This window comes from Marmota monax, unplaced genomic scaffold (assembly GCF_021218885.2).
Source record: "Marmota monax isolate L192 unplaced genomic scaffold, Marmota_monax_Labrador192_F-V1.1 WCK01_AAM20220418_F8-fsc00025, whole genome shotgun sequence".
Taxonomy (NCBI): Eukaryota; Metazoa; Chordata; class Mammalia; order Rodentia; family Sciuridae; genus Marmota; species Marmota monax.
Genome location: NW_026691950.1, coordinates 8,249,488 through 8,276,208, shown reverse-complemented (window position 1 = coordinate 8,276,208; position 26,721 = coordinate 8,249,488). Strand labels below are relative to the sequence as shown.

General features: G+C 39.4%; 1 protein-coding gene across 1 annotated transcript in view; it reads right to left on the bottom strand.

The window, feature by feature from the left end:
- Window positions 1-1,878: 1,878 nt before the first annotated feature.
- Window positions 1,879-26,721, bottom strand: part of Gabrb1 (gamma-aminobutyric acid type A receptor subunit beta1) — a 403,841-nt gene continuing 378,998 nt past the window's right edge. The window contains exon 9 of the mRNA XM_046443021.2: window positions 1,879-2,481. Within this exon, the coding sequence (XP_046298977.1) occupies window positions 2,137-2,481 (345 nt within the window). The 3' untranslated portion in view covers window positions 1,879-2,136. The remainder of the gene's footprint in view (window positions 2,482-26,721) is intronic.

Genomic DNA, 26,721 nt, shown 5'->3' with positions numbered 1-26,721 from the left:
ACTAACCTTACATTCACCAACATGGCCACATTGCACCCAATTTGGACAATTTACAATGGCAAAGCATCTCATCCCGCCAAGGGACTGAATAAAATTTCAAAATAGATGACTTGTGTCCACAAGTTGGGGATACCTTGATCAGGGAAGTATGTTCAAATAACTGAAAATAAAAATAAAAATTTGGTCCCCATAATCCTACTAACTCCTCATAAAACCATTGAGATCATTTTTCCAGTTAAAGTGGAGTTTTAATATTCTTACTAATGTATATTATCTTCAACCATACCCATTTATTATTTGAGGGCTCCCCCTTTTTTCCTAAAATAATATCTTATAACTCCCCTTGAGCTCATCAGTAGGAATTCAGCCTCATCTTTCCAATTATGACTATAATTTCCAGAAGCTCATGCTAGTCTACCCATAGATTTTCCTGACAGGTTCAGGGAGAAAGCCAGACTATCAAATGAGGCAATCATCCCTATTATTACTTAAACCCTGATTTCATATCTATGGATCAGGTGCCAAAATCACCTCTATTACTGGTTAGTCAATTTAAGTTCTCACTCAACCTTGAAAGTAAACATAGAGAATTTTTAGATACTCACACTTAAAAAAAAAAGAGGTTTTAATGAAATCAAATGGGAAGAATCTTAACTATAGCGTGTTGGATGTGTTTATGATTGTGTTGCATTACTGAGAGTCATGAGAACCATGATCCAGGGTAATCCATGAGCAGAGAGATAAGGCAGAGCAGGGATGACAGTGATTGACAAGTGTAGACAGGGTTGACACTTTAGGGGCTGGTGCAAGTGTTTGAAGGCCCAGTGCTTTTGTTGTTGTTGTTTTTATCTGTGGATTTGTTACTTTAAGGATTTTCTTAAAATGGAAGTCTGGCTTTGGAAGCAAATGACACCAATGTGGATAAGTGTGCGTTTCCTGTATCATTCATTCCTCAGCCTGGAATGCAGAGCTCAGAGAGAGCCGTAAAGTACCTGCTAAGGCCTGTGTGACTAGCCTGTCACCATTAGATACGGCTCTCTGGAAGGCTAAGAAATATATACTATTTGATTTAAGATTTGGCAGTTCAGAGAACTGCCCAGGCACCCTTTACACAGCACATAAATCTTGCCTTCCTCATGGAAAGGACAATATTTTTCTCAAGTGAAAATTTCTCCCCATTCCTCTCTTCAAAGCCCTCATCACGTATCCTTTCTCTTATTCTCCCCCAAGCAGGAACTATGGAAATGTGATGGCAAGATTTCATGGCGCAGTTTCAAAGGATTTCGGGCTCATTCAGGGCTGCTCACTGGGCTTGTCAGTAAGAAAACTAGTCATTGCTCCCCAAACTCTTCATTGCTAAGGAGAGAAAAATGTTCTCAATGGCTATCAGTTTTAGCAGGCTGGATTCTAATGTTCATTGAAGAATTTGTCAGGAAGTCTGACAAAGAAAACTTTCTAAGGATACCCAGCCTAATGGTGAGTGAAGATGGAAGGTTGAGTTGGCACAACCTTGACCGGCACTTTTCAGTCCCTCCCTCCTGTTCCACAGAGCTCAGGAGCCCTTTTACAAGGGACTTGGGGGTACTTAAGAGTCCAGGGGGAACCTTGCTCTCTTTTCTAGACTCCTCCCTTGTCACCTTTTTTTCCCCCTCCGTCTTCCTGGAAATCTGTAACTTGTCAATGGCTTTGTTATTTTTCTTCTGAGATCCTGGAAATTGTGTTGGTTTTTTTTTTTTTTTCTTTCTTTTTTTTGGCAGCATGAGAATGTTACAGTTTACCAGGAAGCAGTGCAGGTGAACAGCGAGGCTCTTTTATATATATATATTCAGGGCAACTAGGAAAGACTGCTAAAGATCTTCCTAACTCCTCTCTTGTATGGTTTGTTTGTAAACATGGCAATTAATAGAGCTCTTAAAGAGCTGATAACCTGGACCACAGTAGACTGGAAAAAAATACTTTTTTTTTTTTTTGGAAGTAAACATGGTGCAGTAATAAAATCGATATGCAAGACCTAAAACCCGTTGGATGGCTGAATCTCTTACCTCAAAAAACACAGCAGTATCGCTGTTGGGGACCTGTGGGGTTAAAAAACAAGAGAAGAGGAAAGTAGTCTAAATTGAACCATTAGGACAGATCTTAGTGTACATAGTAAAGCCAATAAACGACGTTAAAAAGGGAAAAGGTGATGGGGAAAAACATTCGGGACCACTTGTCTATGGAGTTCACGTCAGTCAAGTCGGGGATTTTGACTTTGAGCTGCGAGGCGCGCCGGCGGATGCGCCCCTTGCTGGGCACCCCGTGCCGGTCCAGGGCGCGCCCGTAGCCCTCGCGGCTGCTCAACGGCTTGCGGTACTGGATGCTGGCGCTGCCGTAGGAGTACATGGTGGTGTTGGGGTCGCTCACGCCCGTGAGCACCTCTGAGCCGCTGGTCTCGTTCCTGATTTCCAGGGTGCTGAGGAGAATGTTCCCATGGGCGTCGACCTGATGGCAGAAACGACAGGCTCAGACACAACTGCTGGATCATTCGCTTGTTGTCATCAACCTGTCACTGAGGACACCTGTGAGGTTCATTAAGCATTTTTGATAGCCATCTGACTCTGTGTGCCTCCTGGATGTGGAGATTATCTAATCATCCATCTATCTCTCATGTGTCTGTCTGTCTAGCCAGGCATGTAGCTGTCAATCTATCATCTATCTTTATTTATCAATCACCTATTTTAGTAGCTATCTTACCATTTATTTAGTCATCATATATTTCCACTTCCCAAACCATTAGTGTGCTTATTTGCATATTTAGTGTGTGCCTAACATTTTTTCTAGTTGTAAAACATTTAAAGCTAGAAACAAAAAGTGAAAATCCAGACTGTACCTTCATAGTCAATCATTAATATTTTGCTTAATCTTAATCTTAATCTTTTCATGTTTATCCACGTGTTTTGCTATTGTCAGTTAATATATCCTGATCATCTTTCCATGTTATCAGATACTCTGTGACATCAATTATTAATAGCTTACTTGGATAAGCCATAATTTATTTATTGTTAGATGTTAAAATTGGTTTTACTTTTATAGTTTTATGAACAAACCTGGAAGGAACGTCTTTTAAATTGTTGTGCATGTCTGTAATTATTTCCTCAGGCTAACTTGCCAGAAATGGGAATTAATGGGTTAAAGCATGTGTCTCGTTGTACTTTAACTTAGTTCCTTTACCACTGTTTACTGTTACTTCTTGCCATTTCAGTGATACCTATCCCAGCTTCCTTTTGCTATGCTTACACATATACTCTTGGAACTTCAGAATATGTGAACACATTTTGGTCTACACATTACACATATAAGATATGTGGACACATTTTGGTCAAGCCAGTGTATTTTGCAAATTGATTTACAGGGAGGTGCATGGCTCACTTATGCATGTGAATTTGAAGTACTTTCACGGGCAAGATAGGTAGCGTTGTTTAAAGCTAGTGTTAATAGCACTATGCCTGACTTACAATAAATGCTTTCAAGTGAGATTAATTTTCAATAAACACTTGTTGAAAACATGGATATTGGTAGGGAGGCAAAAAGAGCCTGGTAAAGAAGAGGGAAAAGACACACAAGAGTGAAAAGATGGTACAAGATGGTGGTACTCATGATGTAGACTGGAGACAATTTGAATGTCCACTACGTGCCTAGCCAACTGCTAGATGCTTCAAATATGTTATTTGTTTGTGCTTCATACCATCCTTTTTATGTTATTTTTAAAAAATAGGTCATTCCATCCCCATTTTATAGATAAGGGAACAGAGAACTAGAACAGTTAACAAACTGGCTCAGGTTTACCGTGCTAGTAAGTGCCAGATCTGAATCTGATTCGGAGCTCATGTGCTTTCTATTGAGGAAGGATTTCTTCAGAATCCTTGGCTTCTGTCACTTCCCACAGTTAATGACTCAGTTGATAACTTTAACCCTTGTGCCGCAGTCTGGCTGGGCACACAATCACGAGCCACCACACAGCTTGTAGATTCAAACAGCAACTCTTTATTCCCGAACTCACACCAGCCGTCTACAATCACGTTCTGGGGAAATCCACGTTCTCTTCCCAAATCCACCTCCACTGGGCTTCTATCTCCAAAACATATTGTCTGAATCCCGTGAGAACTCAAGGGGAACTCAGGCAGCAGGATACGCCCTATTCCCAGCAGGAATAATCTTAAACCTTAAACCTGGAACCTAAACCGGGAACGCCCTAAACACGATTATCTTAAAACCGGGAACACCCTAATCTGCCTTGGTCCTTGAGCAAGGTCACTTACATTCAATGTCACTGCAACATGTCAGCAACATGGGGTACGCTGGCAAGGAAATTGTCATACCTACTTGGCTAATGGCTCCCAGCAGCCTTGAGTTGGTTGTAGAGAAATGGTGACTGGTTTAGGTCTGTATCTCTCTCCATTCTTGTCTGTTTGCATTTCTCTCTAGTCTAACTGGACTACTCACTATGCCTTACCCTGCTCATCTATTGACTTCTTATTTAGGGAGTTAGTATTTTTTGTTAATAACTACCACTTATTAATCATACTGTGTAATTATATATCTTGGTTATTTCTCATAACTGCACTATGAAATATATTATATAATCATAGTTCAGCAGATAGGTAAACTTAGGCTCACAGAGGTTAAGTAAATTGCCTAGCAGTAAACAAATAAGCACTCAATTTGGGATTAAAGTATGTTTTTTTTTGTACCAAGTATAGTTTTCTCTCTTTTTTACAGGTTAATCAAATCAAACTGTTTTATTCAGGATTCAATTTAAATCCTATTTTCTGTGTGTACCTTTATACCTTTCCTGATAATAATCTCAACAACTTTCTCCAAACATCTAATGGGTACTTACCATTGTGCTAGATACATTATTAGTAGTCAAACATACATGTTGAGCAAAATAGCATCCTTACCATTAAAAAAAATCTTAGTTCTGACTTTAAGAGCAAAATTTACACAGATACCAAGAAGCTTGAATGAGTAGAAGCAGATGAATATAAATAATTGAAACTAGAGAGTGATGAGGATTATGGTGGGGTAAGTCTCTTAAGACACCACAAGTCAAATCCAGCTGATAGCTGTGGACAGATGTTCTCCTTTGCTAGACTACCTGAACATCTAGATTTTTATTTGAAGTCTTTAGAGAAAGTTTGCTCAAAATTATAAAAATGCTCTTCAGGCAAAACAAAACACATCTTTCATATTTGGCATTCAAATAGCCAATTAGAGACCTGTTTTTTTTCCATTTATTTATCCCTTAGCATAGATCACTATGTAATGATATTTTTAGGTTTAGGTCCTCCTTTCCCATCCAGAGTTTGCTGTTTGTTGAATTTGTGACATACTTGGGCATCTTGGAGGTGAGGGTGGCCAGTACTGTATATATGTGGTGATGCCTGGAATAATGTTAGAACTGAAACTATTTAAGAGGTGGGAAGTAGATATGGAATTAGTGAAAGAGACATTGAAAAACCAGAGAATGAGGAAAATAATAAAAGAATGGAGAGTAGTCAGAAGGAAAGAATGGACAACAGTGTTTAGAGAGAACAGGAGGAAATAACTTGTAGAAAATGCTCATAGATTATTGATAAGCCTATTTTTGAGTTTAGAATAAAGGCTGAAGCAAAACCTAGATGGCAAGGGGTAAAGGACTGAACTGGTGGCTAGGAGGTGCACACAGGCAGTTTGTATGGACTCCCCTTTACAGTTGCACATTTCAGGATAGGATGTGTTTTAGTCAACTTTTCTGCTGTGGTAACCAAATGACCTGACAAGAATAATTTTCAAAGAGGAAAAGTTTATTTGGCACTCACAATTTCAGAGATCTTAGTCCAAAGATGGCCAATTCCATTGCTCTGTGCCAGAGGTGAGGCAGACCATCATGGCAGAAGGGTGTGGCAGAGGAACGCAGTTCAGGCCATTGCATCAGGAAGCAGAGAGAGACTCCTCTCATCATGGACAAAATACCCCAAAGACATGCCCCAGAAACCCACCTCCTTCAGCCACACCCTACCTGCTTACAGTTACCACCCAGTTAATCCCTATCAGTCAATTAATGCACTGATTAGTTTAAGGCTCTCATAGCCCAATCATTTCACCATTAAACTTTCTTGCACTGTCTCACACAAGAGCTTTTGGTGGACACTTCATATCTAAACCATAACAGGGTGTCAAATGAAACTTGAACCCAGTTGATAGGGGAAATAAGGGTTGATAAAGGCATATTTGTGGGAGTGAATGAAGCAGTCAAGTATATGGAAGTGTAGATGAATGCCTTCAAATTGGAAACGTGGTGATCCAGGAGGTACTACATTTCCAAGTGATGGGTACATCTGATATGAAAGTGTGCTGATGCTTCCTTGAGGGTTGAGGCTGGGAGACAGTGAATGTCACTGGGGATGATAAGCTGGGTGCAGCCCATGGCCTGTCACGTGTGTTCAAACACACACCACACAGCTCAAGCCTGTGATCGAAAGGTCATGTGTATGAAAGTGAATGTTTCTAAGGATGATAGGGGCTGAAGTTACAAGGAGCAAAATGCTGAATTCGCTGAAGCAGGGAGAAGTACTCCAGAAGATGAAGAGTAGATCACATGGTTTTCCTAGGTGCTGTAGAGAGGAAAAACATAGATCATATTTTTTTAAATAAGCAAAATGTGTGTGCTTATTTCCATTCAAGAGAAGAGCAGGTTTTCAGCATGATTTATCTGCTACCTTGTTAGCTTATCCTGGTTTGCTTAAATGCCCACGAAGAGGAAGTTTTAGATGATAGGAGGAGACTCCCAGATGCTGTTCTTTGGCTCTGGTTTACGTCGAGGAGAGGGTGCAGGTCAGCACAGCCAGATCCATGGCCTGTGGAAGGCCACCTGCCAGTGTCTGTGAGGGGAGTGGGACTAAGTGGGGATTATCAAGTGAATGCTTTCTCTGTAATTCCTGCAATAGGTATGGGTTTTTAAGATTTTCTTCAAAATGTCCAAGGAAGCATATTATCACACCATTACTATGATAAGTGCCTTGGTATCATGGCTCAAGGAAGTGATGAGGAGAAAATAGCCCCCAACCAGGAGGTAATGTGCAGTTCACCCTGGGTATGACTCAAAGCCACAACCAAGGCACTCTTAGAAAATTTCCACTTGTAGTTTACAGTTTTATCCACCAAAATAGCAGTCCGGCCACACGCACAGAGCCAATGTAGAGAGAGAGGCATACCTCGCCATCGTATTAGTAACATGGAATCTGACCAGTGTGCACACCCTGCATGTAGGACAAGGGCATGCAGAAACCCATGGGCCAGGAGAGATTTCAGATGACCTCAGTGGCTGACAGTCACTAGTCAGAGAAGTCCACATGTGGCCCAGGAATTGAATTAGCGAACACTTTGTGCATTCACGCCTGGAATGAGTCACCCAGATACAGGCTTTGGGGTTTCATTGCTGGACATCACTCCAGAATCACTCCTTAAAGGGAGAACTTTTAACTATTTTATCAGCAAGCTTTTCAGTTGAGTACATTCTGGAATATCACAGCAGTTTTAAATATATTTACATTAGATATTAATTAATTTTGCCCAAGTTAAAGCACACTAGTGATTCAGGGAAATATTTTAGGCAATATAGTCACCAAGAAGATAATGCATGCTCTTGCTTTTATGCTTAGGGAGTGGAGTCCTTTGGAACATGAAACTCAGAACAACTCTAAGACCCAGTTTGTTTCAATACACACGTGAATTCAATCCTTCAGGTGGCAGGGCCATTTGTCCTGTCCTGGTGGGATTTGGGAAGGTAGGCTGTTGCAGGGAAATCCCTCCTCTACCACTCAGAAGACAGAAGCCATCTTGGCTCAATCCCGGAAAGGAAGGCAGCGAGGTGACAGGAGGAAGCATGGGCTTGGGTGTCTACAAGTTGAGGTTCTACTCTGGCTTCAGGAAGGGGGGATGTACAGCTCTGGCAAGGTCTCCTCATCTGAAGCATGGCTGTGGTGGTGTGCCCAGGCCTGGTGGTCACTGCTGATACTTGCTGGTTGGCTTGGCAGGAGCATCCTGCCTCCATGCACTTTGGCTTTTCTCTACCAGTTCTTTCAGAGAAGTGCTTGGTCACCATCATGGTGACAAAATACCTGAGATCAATAACTTATAAAGAGGAAGGGGTTACTTGGGCTTACACTTTTGGAGATTCCAGCCTGTGACTGATTGGCCCTCTTGTTTCTGAGCCTGTGTCAGCCGTGGCTGTGGGAGCGCATGAAGGCAAAACAGCTCAAGGTGGGCCAGGAAGCAGAGGGAGGAAGGGCTGGGTCCCCCATCACTGCAAGGACACACTCCAGTGGCCTGGGGCTTCCCAACAGGCCCACTTCTTAAGGTCATTTCCCAATAGCGCCACCCTGGGGACCAAGCCTTCAGCACACAGTCTCTGGGGGCTTGCAACATCTGAACCACAGCATGGCATGCCACCTTCGCTCCTGCTGTGCCGTCCTTAACCGGTCAACGCTCAACCTGTTTCTTCATCTCTAAAGCAGGCATAAGATGGCATCTGATCTTAGGGTTGCTATAAGGACTTCAAGCTGTTCCACTACACTGTTGAGGTGCTTTATAAGCTCAGGGTCAGTAGTTACCAACAAGGTGAATCTGTACTTCTGCACTTGAGTGAAGGTTTCCATATTGGCACAGAATACTGTTGATGCCAAATGAGAAGAATTTGTCCACCATCTCTGTGCTCCCACGTAGAGTGATGCCTTAGTCCTGGGCCAGCTGTTGGACCTTGACCGTTGGAGAAACCGGGACCAAGATGAGCGCTAACCGTTGTGGCTTGGGTCAAAAGTAATGACCGCAGGTCGCCTGCGCGTTTAGCGCAGGCGCAAACGCCCAGGCCCCGCCCACGCCACCGGCCTAGATCATGGATATTTGTCCTTCAGAGATAAACTCTTTTGGAGATACATGACTAAAGTATGATATTTGGACTGACAATAAAGTGTTTTTAACCATATGCTAAATGGTTTAGTATAGATCATGGTTAGGGCTTCCTAAAATTGATAAATCATTGGCGAGCACAGAGGCTTCATGGAGCATGGCTTTAGTTCAAGGATGAGTAGGGGATAGAACAGTGGATTGGGAGCTGAAAGCTGTGTTCTCATCCTGATTTTGTTACTAACTGCTGAGAAATGACCTTGGATAAATCTAGGTCTTGGTATCCTCATGTATAAATAGAAGGTGTTTGCTACGTCATTTCAAGGATTTGTTTCCATCTTTGGCAGACTTTGATTTTGGAGAACATTCCAGGAAGAAGAATACAACATTCTTAAAAACAAAGCAATACTTATGAAACTGAATCCCTTGATCTGTATTTTAGCATTATTATGAATGTCTCTAAAAAAGCAAGTTGCTAAAATTTAGAATCGGTCAGTGAAATATGCAGATGCTTCTCATTAAATAGAAATCATGGCAAACAAGTTACATTTTATTAAGATATTGTAGGTAACTTTTATTTAGGTGCACTTTCAAATGTACCTAAAGATTATGAGATTTATTGGTTTGTGCAAATCCCTCAAAGTATTCTCCACCATTGAGCTAGAAATCATAACTTTAAGTGGTGTGATGTATAATGAATAGAGTTTGGCAACTACATATAAAAGCTAATTTCATTGATTTATAGATAAATCAAAATTACCATGTTCCTTTTAGGGAAATTTAAGAAGAGCCATGTAACTTTTTTTTTCTTTCTTTTTTAATGTGTTTCTCTTATGAGGTCTGAGATTTCAACTCTACCCTCCAACTTCTAGCTTCTGGTAAGGTGTATGCATGGTAGCTTGGCTATGACACAGTAGACATCAGCAAGTTTCTAGTTGTTTCTACATTAACCTTTGACCTATGGACAAGAGTGGCTTTCTCCTCATCTTAACCATATAAGGACATCCAAGGTATTTTTATATCTACAAGTGATATAGCTTTCCCAAACTATTATCTGCAAGGAAAATGGCTATTGTTTTTCTCACATCTCCAGGAGCAGCAAGCAACCATGTTGTAGCTCACTTCATCTGTAGTTATCAAATGCCACCTAGCTAACGAGGAAGAATCATCTGAGTTGGGCATGATCCTGACAATGAAGACTTTTTAAACCTTGAGGAAGAAGGAATTGAAGCGTATGAAAATGTTAATACACTGGTTTTTAGGGCAGGTATAAATTATTAGATTTTCTTAGGCATTGATAATGTTGAAATAACTGTTAAGTGGGATAATCAGACCCCACTACTCATGTCACTCCAAGAAAGGGAATTCTGACTCCAATTTCCAGGAGAAAAGTGAAGGCAAGATCACATCCCACTTCATTTCTCCTCTCCCTTCCCTACTCTTCACTGATCTGTCTGATGGGCACTTTTGGAATAAGAAGGCATGCATGCCTGGCTTTGCGTTTCCTGGATTATTATCTCATTTGGCATCTGCACGTGGGACCCTGCTGCACTTGTTGGTAAGGACTGAAGTTGTCATTGGTAATGTAAGTCTGTTTAATATTGGAAGAAATGACTGCATATATTAACTATACCCCTCAAACCAACAAGCTGATTCCTTTTATGATTAGAGTATCATTGAATCTAAATTTGGAGAAAATGATCATTAAGGCTTCAGGTGGAATAAAAAATAAACCCTCTCTCTTCCACTTCAGACATGATCCAAATGGATGTCTGAGATGATTAATGGAGAGAAGCAGAGAATGTGGCTTTAAATCTGCAACCCCAAGGACTTGCTAACACTCCATACTACTCCAGCCCTTATTCGACAGGCAAGAGGTAATTTTAGGTGGAACATAGATAAACATTTAAAATGTTATTAGTTCGTTCATTTACTCTCTGATTTATTCAGTACTGTTTATAGAGTGCCTACCCTGCCTCGGGCATGGTTCCAGACACTGATGAGAAAACCAGCCCCTCCATATGCAATGGAATGTTATGTCGCTTTCTAGAAATTCAGAGATCGCAACAAATAACACTCCAAGGTTGTATTTGCCTGTACAAATGTGAGACTTCCTCCCTCCTCACATTTATTATAAATGTTTTACTGTACACATACTGTGACTTCTTTCAAATGTAGGTTATCAGTGCCCCTTCCAAGAGTGCTTTTGAAGTTTGCTTCCTGTGACCATGAGGTCCACTTTCAGACCTACTGAGCCTTTTCTTATCTTCTTTTAGAAAGTCATGATACCTAGACTTGGGCCTGACTGACCCCAGGCAAATCTTGGAGGGGCTCATGTATAAAGGAGAACCTGAGATTTTGCTATATAAAGACCTGTGACAGGAATGGATAACTAGCTTCTTCTCTCCTTCCTTATTAAACTGGCATATTGTAGCACAGTGCTTATCAACAACAGTGACCACCAGGCACAGTGTTGCATGCTTATAATCCCAGCAACTTGAGAGGCAGAGGCAGAAAGATCACAAGTTCAAATCCAACCTGGGCAACTTAGTAAGATTATCTCAAAATAGAAAATAAAAAGTACTGGAGATGTAGCTCAGTGGTATAGTGCCTGGGTTCAATCCCCTGTACTACAAAAAGCAAACACAATCCCATAATATCTGTTATTAAATTGTAAGTCTGAGGACACAATAATCCTGGGAAGGTAGTGTTAAACAAAGCAGATAATGTCACTGAACTCTTAGAACTTTCATTCTTAATTAGGACAACAACCAATATCTCCCTTCCCCACAAATTTGTCTGCTTAAAAAAAAAAAGATCAGGTAGCATTATGAAGAAAACAAAACAAAACAAAACAAATATATATATATATATATATATATATATATATATTTATTTCTCTTAATGTATTTAGAAAAATAGAACCATTACCCTAACTTGGTGATTTTGTACATTGTTTCCTTAACAATACACTGGTGCTCATATTTCATTATAACAAATAACAAATTCAAAGTAATTCACATTTTCTTATATTCTCCTGGAACTTACTACAGAATAGCCCATAAGATAACTTTGTATGGATATTTAAAAACACCTTAGTCTGGAAAAGGCCAGAGCAGAATTGATCTTTTTCCCTGTCCAATGTGTTTTTTTTTTTCCTCTGGATGTCCCATTAGAATGCTGCTCCAGGAGAGCAGGGACTTTGTCTTATTCAAGATGAGAAATGTGCATGGCATGTGGGAATAGCTGCTGGGAATGAATAAATGAATGAATAATAATACCAGTGGTGAAGGGCATAATTGTTAATTTTATATGTCAACCTTGCTAGGCTCTGGTCTCTAGTTGATTGGTCAAATACTAGTCTTGATGTTGCTCTGAGATGTTTTGTAGATGTGACTGACAATTATCATCAGTTCTTTTAAGTAAAGAAGATTATACTTGATGATGTAAGTGGGCCTCATGCAAATAGTTGACAGCCTGAAGAGCAAAAAACATGGTTCCTGGGGAAGAAGAAATTCTGTTTCAAAACTATAATGGAGAAATCCACTGAGGTTCCAGCATGACCTGCAGATTTTGGACTCAGGATTGCAATGTTAACTCTCAGCTGAGTTTCTAGCCTGCTGCCTGCCCTACAGACTTTGAACTCACCAGCTCTAAAAATTGCATGAGATGATTCCTTAAAATAAATCTCTTTTTATAGTCATCCTGGTTCTATTTCTATTGGCTCTATTTCTCTTGGCTCTATTTCTCTGGAGAATCCTGCCTGGTAAAAAGGGTATGACAAAAATCATGAGGGTGATTCTCAAATGATTAAAGACACTGAGGGGGGAGCTGTTTTTTTTTTTTTTCCCTCTCAACAGAAACCCCAAGCAAATGTATAAATTTATTTATTTATTTTTTTAGTTTGCATTCTGCCTTTCTCCTACCCTTTTTCATTTCACTCCCAAGCTTTTTCTCTTTGCCCCCAAGATCCACAAAGATTGCCTTAGGTTGTGAATAACATAGCCACTCACTGAATTTGACTGTTCTGGATATTTTTAATATATAAATATAGGAGAACTCACTTCAGTGTAATCAAAATAAAATACAGTCTTGCTTTCAGTGACAGTTTTAAGGCCCTATTGAGGAATATCTCCAGGCTTAATCTACTTTGCAAACAGAAATTATTTCCTTCTTGCTAGCCAACTCAAATGGATTTGTATTTGCTGAGTGATTTTGAAGTACAGAGCAGGAATCCAAGTGAAGCGGCTGGCTGCAGAATGAGCTGATTCACGGTCCTCAAGAAGCCTACAATCTTCTTAATGAAACTGCACAGTGCAAAAGCCTCCCTTCCCTTGAAGATTGCAGAGAGCCTTAATGGCCACAGCCTACATCTTCCCCGCCCTCTCATACAGAACCATATTCATGCTGTTGCTGTCAAACATTTGTTCTCATCATGGCTACCCAATCCTGATCTTTTGGCCTGGAATTCCTGAAAACTTTTTTTGATCATGGTGGGGAAGGTAAGGGGGACATTGAAGGCTCTGCTCATGAACTACACATCTGTTTGCATGTCCTTACAACTAAAGGCAGAAGTGGAAACTAACATTTTGAGAAAGAATGAATGGTTAAGTCTAAACCTGCATAAACCTAAACAACTGCACATTCTTTTCTTGATAGAGATAAAATGAAGCAACCGTGATTTTCTAGAACGTTACTCAGGTAGATAAAATTATTCTAGATTCCTTTCTTTTCTGCATTTCTCCCATTCTATGTAGTTAGCAAGTCCAAATATTTCCATTTTGAAATATATCCTGATTCTGCCCACTTCTCTCAATCTTCACCTCTTGCTTTGTAATTGATCTTCCTCATTCCAGGAATGCAGCAGCCCTGTGGTCTTTTCTATGCAAAGCAGCTGTAGTGATCTTTCAAAAATTCAAAATATCTCCTCTGCTAAAATCTTCTGGTACTCCCTAAGTCATAGAATGAAATTCAAATTTTTCACCCTAATCCACAAACAGCATATTAATTTGGAAAGAACATTCTAGAAGAAAGTCTGGGCAGGTGAAAATGTGAAAATGCTCTGAGGACTTAGGAGCATGAAGTGACAGTTCAAAGAACAGACAACAAAGACAACCCATTGTGGTCAGAGTAGAGCATTCAATGGTTATCTCTGCCTCATCCCCTAGAGCTTTCTGCCACCATCCCTTTCTTTCATGTAATTAGGGCACATTTGTCAGTTACCTTAATTGGGATATAAGCCCCAGGAGGACAGGTGCCTTTTTGTTGTCCTTCCAGACCTGATCCTGAAGGGCTAAGTAAATGTCTGCAGAATGGGGAACTCTGAAACCCAAACTGCAGCTATCTTTCCGAGCTGTATGAGTTTCAATGGCCAAGAATGCCTGGTGGTTAGGATTTCTGGGATCTCTAGGGTAGTGGTTTTGGGACATTAGCGTGCATGTCAAAAATAATCAATTGTTACAAATACAGGTATATATATTAATTTCATTCTAGATTAAGGTTCTCCCAGTCTGCATTTTACATAAGCATCCCAAGAATTTGGGTTGTTTGTGGTGATGCCTATTGGTTTGATCTATCTAATTCCTTTCTACATTCCTTTGATAATAGTCCCTAGATGTTTTTGGTACTTGTAGTTGAAGTAGCCTGATTACATCTTCTAGGCTCCAGGGCATGCAATGTGGTCCAAACCTAAGAATTTAGTGTTTTCCATCTGTTTTGGTCAGTTTTTTTTTTTTTTTTTGCTATTGTGACTAAAAGACCTGACAAGAACAATTAGTGGAGGAAAAGTCTATTTGGAGGCACATGGTTTCAGAAGTCTCAGTCCACAGATGGCCCACTCCATTCCTCAGAGCTGGGAATGATGCAGAACATGATGGCAGGAGTGTGTGGCAGAGGAAGTCAACTGGGAGCACGGTGCTAGGAAGCAAAGAGAAGAGCCCTGCTAAATAAAGGATGAAGTAAATACCCCAAAGGCATACCCTAGGGACCCATCTCCTCTAGCTACTACCTGCCTCCTACTATTAACATCCAGTTAATCCCTATCATGGAATTAATTTACTGATTGTGTTAAGGCTCTTAAAACCCAATCATTTCACCTCTAAACCTTCTTGCACTGTTTCACATATGAACTTTTTGAGCTTTGCATTTAAACCATAACACTGTCTTCCTAGTAGAAAGAATTGACTTCTGTATGTGAGAGGATATGACCCAAGTTTGTACAAAAAAAAAAAAAGATTTAATTTTAGGACTTTTTGTTGTTTTGGGAACTATAAGAAAAGAACTTTTGTTTTAGATTATAGAGCTTGACACTATGAAATTAAAGTTTTGGGGTCAACATGAAGAGTCTACTGAAAGTAGACAATATAAAGCAAAGCATAATTCAGAGATGAAGAGGGCTCCTCTGTGATGACATGTTTGAGCAACGGAATATAGATAGAACCATGGCTGGACCTTCAGTTGTGTGAGCTGGAGTAAATCAAACCCCCAGTTTTTTTTTCAAAGCTAGTTAAATTTCTTTCTCATTTATGAAAAGAATCTTAGCTATTTGAATACAGAAAAAAATAAATAATGAGAGAGAAAGGTGGGGGAGATAGGGAAAGAAAAAAGAGGGAAAAGGAAGAAATTCTTGGAAAGAAAAATTAAACTGCTGAAGACTCTGGAGATAGGTAGGAGAAACCAAGCCTAGAGAATAGAAAAAAATGGACCAAGCCAAATTTGGGCATGGGTTTTAATGTTAAAGAATTCATGAATTATCAGTACAGAGTTTCAATAAAAATTCTGGGTTTCTCCAGAATTCAAGATGCTAAGTCAGAAGGGTCAAAGTTTCCTTAAAAAAAGGATAAATCTGATGCAGTGGTTGCATGCCAGCAACCTGGAAGTCTAAGACAGGTGGATCATAAGTTCAAAGCCAGCCTCTGCAACTTGGTGAGGCCCTAAGCAACTTAGCAAGACTCTGTTCCTAAATAAAATATAAAAAAGGGCTGTGGACAGTATGGAGAATCCTTGGGAAACTGGAAATAGAACCACCATTTGACCCATTTTTAATATATAGACCCACTCCTTGGTCTATACCTAAAGGATTTAAAAACAGCATACTATAGGGACACAGCCACATCAGTGTTTATAGCAGCACAATTTACAATAGCTAAACTGTGGAACCAACCTAAGATGCTCTTCAGTAGATGAATGGATAAAGAAAATGTGATGTGTGTACACACACACACATACACTCACACATACTGGAATATTATTTCAGCATTATAAGAGAATAAAATAATGGGATTTGCAGGTAAATGGATGGAGTTGGAGAATATAATGCTAAGTGAATTTAGCCAATCCCCAAAATCCAAATGCTGAATATTTTCTCTGATTTAAGATTGCTGATTCATAATGTGGTGGTGGGGGACATGGGAGGATTAGATGAACTCCAGATAGGGCAAAGGGGAAAAGGAGTGGGAGGGAAAGGAAGGGGGCATGGGGAAAGACGGTGGAATAAAATGGACATCATTACCCTAAGAACATGTATGAAGACACAAATGGTGTGACTCTACTTTGTGTACAACCAGAGACATGAAAAATTGTGCTCTATATGTGTAATATGAATTGTAATGCATTCTTCTGTCATATATAACAAATTAAAATAAAAAAATAAAAAGAAGGACTGTGGAGGTGGAATAGTGGTTAAGTGCTTCTGGGTTCAATCTTTGGCCCCTACCCCCCCAAAAGATTAAGTGTTCCAGCTGGCCTTAGGGCAAGGCAGTGAGGTGAGGTGTGGTCCAGAATCAAAGGCTAGTATGTCCAAAGCTGTTTCAGGTTAGACTTAAGGACACAGCCATTCACCTTTTAATTCCCAACTTCACGTGTGTTTGTACCCTGGAATTCATCACAATACACAGATGACTTACATTTAGAAAGTTGTCTGAGAGTGTTTGGATGAGTCACTACAGAGAAGAGGAGTGGGACGGAAGAGGCCAGATCAACATCTGGCCAATATTAGTGTAACTTACACCAATATCCGACTCTGAAAGGAAGAATCTTATTCTTGACTGTTCGGATTGCAAATACACATTCAATATGAATCCCTGACAGATTGCCCCAGTGTCTTCAATGACATGAGTGGTCTCTGGTCACAGACCACCCATGCATCCATTTTACCCTTTTCATTTATTTTCAGAAAGCAGGCACTGTGACCAGTATATACAACTAAAAAAAGTTTCAGGTTAGTATAAATGTCTCCCAGAGGTAGCTTACTTAAAATCTTGTTGTGCTGTGAAATCTATCTTTCAAAATTCTAAATACCATCTCTAGTTTCAAATGATGCCTGAGGGGTTCATGAATCTACAGTCTTGATCACCTTGGAGATTGAAACTCTCTTAATGTCTGGATTCAGCATCTGCGCTCATATAAAAGATGGCTTCAGTGCAGCTGGTGGAGATATAAATCAATACAAGTCTGCACTTCTGAAGCTTTAGTGCAGACACCCCTGACCTGATGCCCAGCTGAGGCTATCAAAAGTAATGTGTAATAATGAACAATGCCACTCCGTGCTCCAGGAAACCAAGGCAGGTGTGAGGGAACTCTCAAATTAAAACTGTCTGGGACCACAACACATATGTCATTTATTTTTTTTTTATTTTTTTGATTATTATTCACTTTTTTATTGGTTGTTCAAAACATTACAAAGCTCATGATATATCATCTTTCATACATTTGACTCAAGTGGGTTATGAACTCCCATTTTTACCCCAAATACAAATTGCAGGATCACATTGGTTACACACTCACATTTTTACATAATGGCATATTAGTGACTGTTGTATTCTGCTACCTTTCCTATCCCCTATTATCCCCCCTCCCCTCCCCTCCCATCTTCCCTCTCTACCTCATCTGCTGTTGTTCAATTCTCTCCCTTGTTCCCCTCCCCCTTCCCCTCACAACCTCTTATATGTAATTTTGTGTAACATTGAGGGTCTCCTACCATTTCCATATGCTTTCCCTTCTCTCTCCCTTTCTCTCCCGCCACTCGTCTCTGTTTAATGTTAATCTTTTCCTCATGCTCTTCCTCCCTGTTCTGTTCTTAGTTGCTCTCTTTATATCAAAGAAGACATTTGGCATTTGTTTTTTAAGGATTGGCTAGCTTCGCTTAGCATAATCTGCTCTAATGCCATCCATTTCCCTGCAAATTCTATGATTTTGTCATTTTTTAGTGCTGCGTAATACTCCATTGTGTATAGATGCCACATTTTTTTTTATCCATTCATCTATTGAAGGGCATCTAGGTTGGTTCCACAGTCTAGCTATTGTGAATTGTGCCGCTATGATCATTGATGTGGCAGTATCCCTATAGTGAGCTCTTTTAAGATCCTCAGGGAATAGTCCGAGAAGGGCGATAGCTGGGTCGAATGGTGGTTCCATTCCCAGCTTTCCCAGGAATCTCCATACTGCTTTCCAAATTGGCCTCACCAATTTGCAGTCCCACCAGCAGTGTACAAGTGTACCCTTTTCCCCACATCCTCGCCAACACTTATTGTTGTTTGACTTCATAATGGCTGCCAATCTTACTGGAGTGAGATGGTATCTTAGGGTGGTTTTGATTTGCATTTCTCTGACTGCTAGAGATGGTGAGCATTTTTTCATGTACTTGTTGATTGATTGTATGTCCTCCTCTGTGAAGTGTCTGTTCAGGTCCTTGGCCCATTTGTTGATTGGGTTATTTGTTATCTTATTGTTTAATTGTTTGAGTTCTTTGTATATTCTGGATATTAGGGCTCTGTCTGAAGTGTGAGGGGTAAAAATTTGTTCCCAGGGTGTAGGCTCTCTATTTACCTCTCTTATAGTTTCTCTTGCTGAGAAAAAACTTTTTAGTTTAAGTAAGTCCCATTTATTTATTCTTGTTATTAACTCTTGGGCTATGGGAGTCCTATTAAGGAATTTGGAGCCCGACCCCACAGTATGTAGATCATAGCCAACTTTTTCTTCTATCAGACGCAGTGTCTCTGATTTGATATCTAGCTCCTTGATCCATTTTGAGTTAACTTTTGTGCATGGTGAGAGAAAGGGATTCAGTTTCATTTTGTTGCATATGGATTTCCAATTTTCCAAGTACCATTTGTTGAAGATGCTATCCTTCCCTCCATTGCATGCTTTTAGCCCCTTTATCAAATATAAGAAAGTTGTAATTTTGTGCATTGGTTTCTGTGTCCTCTATTCTGTACCATTGGTCCACTTGCCTGTTTTGGTACCAGTACCATGCTGTTTTTGTTACTATTGCTCTGTAGTACAGTTTGAACTCTGGTATTGCTATACCTCCAGATTCACACTTCCTGCTTAGAATTGCTTTTGCTATTCTGGGTCTTTTGTTTTTCCATATGAATTTCATGATTGCTTTATCTATTTCTACAAGAAATGCCATTGGGATTTTGATTGGCATCGCATTAAACCTGTAGAGAACTTTGGGTAATATCGCTATTTTGATGATGTTAGTTCTGCCTATCCATGAACAGGGTACATTTTTCCATCTTCTAAGATCTTCTTCTATCTCTCTCTTTAGGGTTCTGTAGTTTTCATTGTATAAATCTTTCACCTCTTTTGTTAGGTTGATTCCCAAGTATCTTATTTTCTTTGAGGATATTGTGAATGGAGTGGTTTTACTCATTTCCATTTCATAAGTTTTGTTGCTGATATACAGGAATGCCTTTGATTTATGCGTGTTGATTTTATATCCTGCCACTTTGCTGAATTCATTTATTAACTCTAGCAGTTTCTTTGTAGACCCTTTTGGGTCTGTTAAATATATTATCATGTCATCCGCAAATAGCGATAATTTAAGTTCTTCTTTTCCTATTTTTATGCCTTTAATTTCTTTTGTCTGTCTAATTGCTCTGGCTAGTATTTCAAGAACTAAATTGAATAGAAGTGGTGATAGAGGGCATCCCTGTCTTGTTCCAGATTTTAGAGGGAATGCCTTCAGTTTTTCTCCATTTAGGATGATGCTAGCCTGAGGTTTAGCATATATAGCTTTTACAATGTTGAGGTAAGTTCCTGTTATCCCTAGTTTTTCTAGTGTTTTGAACATAAAGGGATGCTGTACTTTGTCAAATGCTTTTTCTGCATCTATCGAGATGATCATATGGTTCTTGTCTTTAAGTCTATTGATGTGGTGAATAGCATTTATTGATTTCCGTATATTGAACCAGCCTTGCATCCCAGGGATGAATCCTACTTGATCATGGTGCACAATTTTTTTGATATGCTTTTGTATTCGATTTGCCAGGATTTTGTTGAGAATTTTTGCATCCAAGTTCATTAGAGATATTGGTCTGTAGTTTTCTTTCTTTGAGGTGTCTTTGTCTGGTATCGGAATGAGGGTGATGTTGGCCTCATAGAATGCATTTGGAAGAGCTCCCTCTTTTTCTATTTCCTGAAATAACTTGAAAAGTATTGGTATTAATTCTTCTTTGAAGGTTTTGTAAAACTCCGCTGTATACCCATCCGGTCCAGGGCTTTTTTTGGTTGGTAGTCTTTTGATGGCTTCTTCTATTTCTTCCTTTGTTATTGGTCTGTTTAAATTGTGTGTGTCTTCCTGACTCAATCTGGGCAGATCGTATGACTTAAGAAATTTATCGATATCTTCACTATCTTCTATTTTATTGGAATATAGGGTTTCAAAATACTTTCTAATTATCTTCTGTATTTCTGTAGTGTCTGTTGTGATATTGCCTTTTTCATCCCGTATGTTAGTAATTTGAGTTCTCTCTCTCCTTCTCTTCATTAGCATGGCTTAGGGCCTGTCGATCTTATTTATTTTTTCAAAGAACCAACTTTTAGTTTTTTCAATTTTTTAATGGTTTTTTTTGTTTCAATTTCGTTGATTTCTGCTCTAATTTTAATTATTTCTTGTCTTCTACTACATTTGCTGTTGTTTTGCTCTTCTTTTTCTAGGTTTTTGAGGTGTAGTGTGAGTTCATTTATTTGTTGGTTTTTTCTTTTTTTGAGGAAAGAACTCCAAGAAATGAATTTCCCTCTTAAAACTGCTTTCATTGTGTCCCATAGATTCCGGTATGTTGTGTCTGTATTGTTATTTGTCTCTAAGAATTTTTTTATCTCCTCTTTTATGTCTTCTGTAACCCATTTATCATTCAGTAACATATTGTTCATTTTCCATGTGATGTAGTATTTTTCCTTCCTTCTTTTATCATTTTTTTCCAGTTTCATTCCATTATGATCAGATATGGTGCATGGTATTATTTCCACGCCTTTATATTTACTAAGAGTTGCCCTATGGCATAATATATGGTCTATCTTTGAGTAGGATCTATGTGCTGCTGAGAAGAACTTGTATCCACTTGATGATGGTTGATATATTCTATATATGTCGGTTAAGTCTAGGTTATTGATTGTGCTATTGAGTTCTGTAGTTTCTTTATTCAGCTTTTGTCTAGAGGATCTGTCTAATGGCGAGATCGGTGTGTTAAAGTCACCCATAATTATTGTGTTGTAGTCTATTTGACTCTTGAACTTGAGGAGAGTTTGTTTTATGAACGTTGCACCTCCATTGTTTGGTGCATACAAATTGATAATTGTTATGTCTTGTTGGTGGATGGTTCCTTTTAACAGTATATAGTGTCCTTCTTTATCCCTTTTGATTAACTTAGGTTTGAAGTTGATTTTATTCGATATGAGTATGGCCACTCCTGCTTGCTTCCGAGGGCCATGTGAGTGGTATGATTTTTCCCAACCTTTTAGCTTCAGCCTGTGTATGTCTTTTCCTATCATATGAGTCTCCTGAAGGCAGCATATTGTTGGATTTGTTTTTTTGATCCAGGTTACTAGCCTATGTCTCTTGATTGGTGAGTTTAGTCCATTAACATTTAAGGTTACAATTGAAATATGGTTTGTACATCCAGTCATGTTTATTTATTTATTTATTTTAGTTTGGTTAGTTTTTACTTTTTGGTTATTTTCCTCCCCCTTTACTGAGATACCTCCTGCTATTAGTTTTGGGCACTATTTTTCAATTCCTCTTCTTGTAGTATTTTGCTCAAAATGCTTTGCAGTGCTGGTTTTCTGGCTGCGAATTCTTTTAGCTTTTGTTTATCATGAAAGATTTTAATTTCATTGTCAAATCTGAAGCTTAATTTTGCTGGATACAGTATTCTTGGTTGGAATCCATTATTTTTCAGCGTTTGAAATACATTGTTCCAGGATCTCACGCTTTCAAAGTCTGTGATGAAAAATCAGTCGTTAACCTAATTGGTTTACCCCTGAATGTAATCTGCCTCCTTTCTCTTGTAGCTTTTAATATTCTCTCCTTGTTCTGTATGTTGGCTATCTTCATAATTATATGTCTTGGAGTTGGTCTATTACAGTTTTGAATGTTTGGGGTCCTGTAGGCTTCCAGGATTTGGCAATCCATTCCATCTTTCATCTCTGGGAAGTTTTCTAGAATTATTTCATTTAATAGGTTGTCCATTCCTTTGGTTTGAATCTCTATGCCTTCTTCTATCCCGATGACTCTTAAATTTAGTTTTTTTTATGACATCCCATATCTCTTGAATAGATTGCTTGTGGGATTTAAGCATCTTTTCTGTGTTGACTATATTCTTTTCAAGTTGATAAACTTTGTCTTCATTATCTGATGTTCTGACTTCTACTTGATCTAGTCTATTTGTAATATTCTCGTTTGAGTTTTTAATTTGGTTTATAGTTTCCTGCATTTCTAGGATTACTGTTTGATTTTTTTTTAAGATCTCTATCTCCTGGTAAAGCTCATTCTTTGCCATTTGAATTTGTTTGTTTAATTCATTTTCAAAATATACTTTTATTGCTTGGACTTGCTGTCTCATGTCTTCTCTAATATTCCTTTCCATCTGAGTTAGGTATGCCTAGAGTTCTTTCCCTATCCATGTTTCTGATGCTTCTAGGTCCTCCTGTAGATTTAAGTTGTCCTGCATTGTTTGTAGTCCTTTTTTCCCTTGTTTTTTCATGGTGTTCACGTTACTTTCCAGCTCTATTTGATTGCTGTGTTTCTGCTCTTTTCTATAGATTTGTTTTGGTTTTGTATATCTCTGTTGTCTCTCCTTTGTGTTGGTAGACTATGCCTGCTAAAGTGGATTCCGCTGGGAAGGAATTCCGATGGCTGAGCTCTAGTGACGTCACCTCTCTGCTATGGCGGGCCCCAGGCTCCTTGCCGGGGTGTCCGAATGGGGGGGTGGGACTGGACTCTCTGGTTGGTTTCAGCTCCCAGTCGCCATCGGGCGAGTGGTCTCCAGCTGCCCAGTCGTGAGGGCAGCGGGTGGGCTGTCGCTGGTGGGCGGGCGATCTCTAGCCGCCCAGTTGTGCGGGCAGCCGGCAGGCGATATGTCGCAGGCGGGCGAGTGGTCTCCAGCCGCCCAGTCGCGCGGGCAGCAGGTGGGCTGTCGCTGGCGGGCGGGTGATCTCTAGCCGCCCAGTCTCGAGGGCCTGGCCTGTAGTCCCCTGGTTTCTCCTGCTAGTCCTGGTTTCTCCTGCTAGACCAGATTTCCCCTGAGTGATGCCTTTCAGCAGTTCAAACTGTACTCTGGGCCTCCCGTTTGTTGGGTGTAGAGGGTGGCTATTGGGAACCCCGGCACTCTATTGTTTTGATTTTTTCCGCTTTCCCCTCCCCCAGCACTGGCAAGACAGGTTTCGTTTTCACCGCTGATGGGAGGGGGAGTTGAAGGTCAGGTGTCTCTAGTTTTCCCTGCGTCTTTATGCAGGCTCGCTCTGATAATCCCTCCCCTGAAAAGCCTAGGAGAGATTTTATGCGAATTCCCAGCTGTATGGGAGATGAGCTGAGTGACACACACCTGTTTTATTGTTGCAATCTATTGGAGAGTGGCGGTGGTTACTTCAGCTCTCCAAGATGGTGGCCGCTGGTTTCCTTGGTGGAGTTTCCGTTGTGGGGGATAGAACTGTACCGCTTCCTTCCCCGTCTGAAATCCCGAACTCACCCCGGGGCTCAGTGAGGGCTCAGCCGGCGGGATTCCAGAGAATTCGCCCACATATGTCATTTAAATTGAATGTTTTAGAAGCATGTAAAAGGAAAGAGGAGTATCATCCAACCCTTATATGAAAGGGGAAAAATATCTAATATCTTTTGTGTTCATATTTAACCATAGGATGGCATTTTTAAATACCACACAGTTTGCATTGTTAATTTGACTGTTGAAGATAAGATTCCAAACAGAAGTTTGTTATAGACATACTGTTCCTCTGAGCCCCTGGTTTTAAAAAGATAAAGAAGTCAGGATCTGACAAACCTAAGCAGCTGCAGGGATGGTTACAAGTTGAATGGAACAGTAACAATCTATTATTAGTCTATGTAAATATGGAGAATCTGATAAAGCCTCAGCCACAACACTCCTCTGACTATTATATGTAATATTATACAGTTCTGATTCTGAAAGAGTAGCAGAGGTTGATATAAAGCATGCTTAAAAAAATTGAAAAAAAAAGTGACAGGTGCAGTAAGATACTTTGGGGGTAGAAGTTGAAGCGAACTCAATCTCCTTTCCTCATTATGAACATACAATAATTTTATAAAACATTATGATGTAACACTCATTACCTTGTGCTATCTCTAAAATCTAATCTTCAGTGAAGGAGGCCTTTCATTCATTCATTCATTTGACAGGTACTTCTTTGGTATCTGCCCTGTTCTAGCCACTAAGGAAAGAACAGTAAGCATAGTAGACAAGGGCCCTGGTGCATATCCAGTTTAATAAGAGAGGTGGATGTGAAGATAATTACACAAACACACATTCACTATTTTGAAAGTCCTACTATAGAAAGGATCCCATGAAAACAATGAACAGGGGTACCAAATACAAATGGAGAGTAGGGCTGTCAGTTAAGCCATCTCCAAAATAGCAGAATTCATAAGACTAGTAAAAAAAATTCACAGAATTTTAATTTTGCAAATCTTTTCTTCTGTTGTATATAGTGTGGTATTAATCCATTTAAGGACATTTTCAATTCTGTGATTTTTTTTATTGGTTCTTTTTCATAGTTTCAAACATTTTCTGAAGCCCCTCATTTTTTATACATGATAGTAATATTTTCCTATTGATTTTATTTTAAACTTTTATATTGAAATTGTTTTTAGAAGTTTGCAAAGATAGCATGGGAAAGTCCTGTGTTAACTCAGTTTTTCCCAGAGATGATATTTGATACAACTATTGTACAATGATTTTATAAAAACCAGGAAACTGTCATTGATATAAAATGTGAATAGTTCTATGAAATTTTATTTCATGCAATAGATTTGTGTAACCACCACTGTAATCAAGATAGAGAATTATTCCACTATAGCAAAGAACTCTTTCATACTGTCTGTTTTAGTCAGATTTTTTTTTGCTGCTGTGACTTAAAGACCCAACCAGAACAACTGCAGCGGGGGAAAAGTTTATTTGGGGGCTCACAGTTTCAGAGGTCTCAGTCTATAGCCAGCAAGCTTCATTCCTCAGGGGTCAAGGTAAGGCTGAACATCATGGCAGAAGAGTGTGGCAAAGGGAAGTGGCTCACATGGTAATCAGAAAAGAGAGAGAGAGAGAGAGAGAGAGAGAGAGAGAGAGAGAGAGAGAGAGAGAGAGTCCACTTTTCAGATACAAATATATATCCCAAAGCCACACCCCCAATGCCCTACTTCCTCCAGCCACATCTTACCTCCCTTCAATTACCATCCAGTTGTCCTGTTAAGTGATTAATTAACTGATTGGGTTAAGCCTCTCACAACCAAATTCTTTCTCCTTTGAAGTTTTAGGGACACTTTTGGGGACACCTCACATTCAAACCATAACACAATCACGCCCATCCACTCCTTTTCTATCTATCACTAACTACCGGCAACCACTAACTAATTATTTATCTCTGTAGATTGGTTATTTCAGGAATATTATATAAATGGATTCACAAGGCACATATTTTTTTTAAAGATTGCTCCTTAGATCCATCCAAGTTGTTGCATGCATCAATAATTTATTCCTTTTTATTGAGATAGTGTTCTATGGTATGAATGTACTGCAGATTGTTTCATCACTGACCTATTTCGGGATACTTTGGCTATTTCCAATTCTGGGCTATATCTTACAGACTGTAAATATATTAATTGTAGTTATTTTATAGTATCTATCTTTTAAGCCAGTATTGGAGGCTTCTGAAGGCATACTTCTATTGACTAAATATTTTCTCTTGGAATCTGATCACATTTTCCTGTTTCTTCTCATGTTAGTGATTTTTGATTATATAATGATGCACTGTAGAGACTGGGTTATGTTATCTTTGCGGAAGAATGTTGGACTTTATTTTGGTAGGCAACTCTATACCCAACACATCACCTGGAATATGAAGAGCCTTGGTTTCCTGTGTGTTAGGATGGGTCTGTTTTCATCTTTCCCTTAATCCCAGGGATTACTTTATTACTTGATTCTCTTGATTTAGCCTTTACTCCTAAGATGTGATTATTTGGGGGGTTTTAATGGACAGCCTAATGTGATTACCATGTCCCCTAAATAGGCAAGAATCAAACTCCAAATTTTGACTCCTGTATAGTAGATAGAAAACTAAAATATCTTTTTTTTTTTTTAAATTTTCAGCCTCTAGCTGTCTTTCCTCTGGGTTTCTTGGCATTTTACCTTACCTTTGTAAATCAAGAATGGAAGGGAAGTTTGTGTTCAGCTTTTGAATATCTGTTATGGCTCACTTTCTAAAAATGTCAAGAACTCTGTAGTATCAAATTTCATGCTTTGACTTCTCCAACAAATAAAACTACAGTTTTCT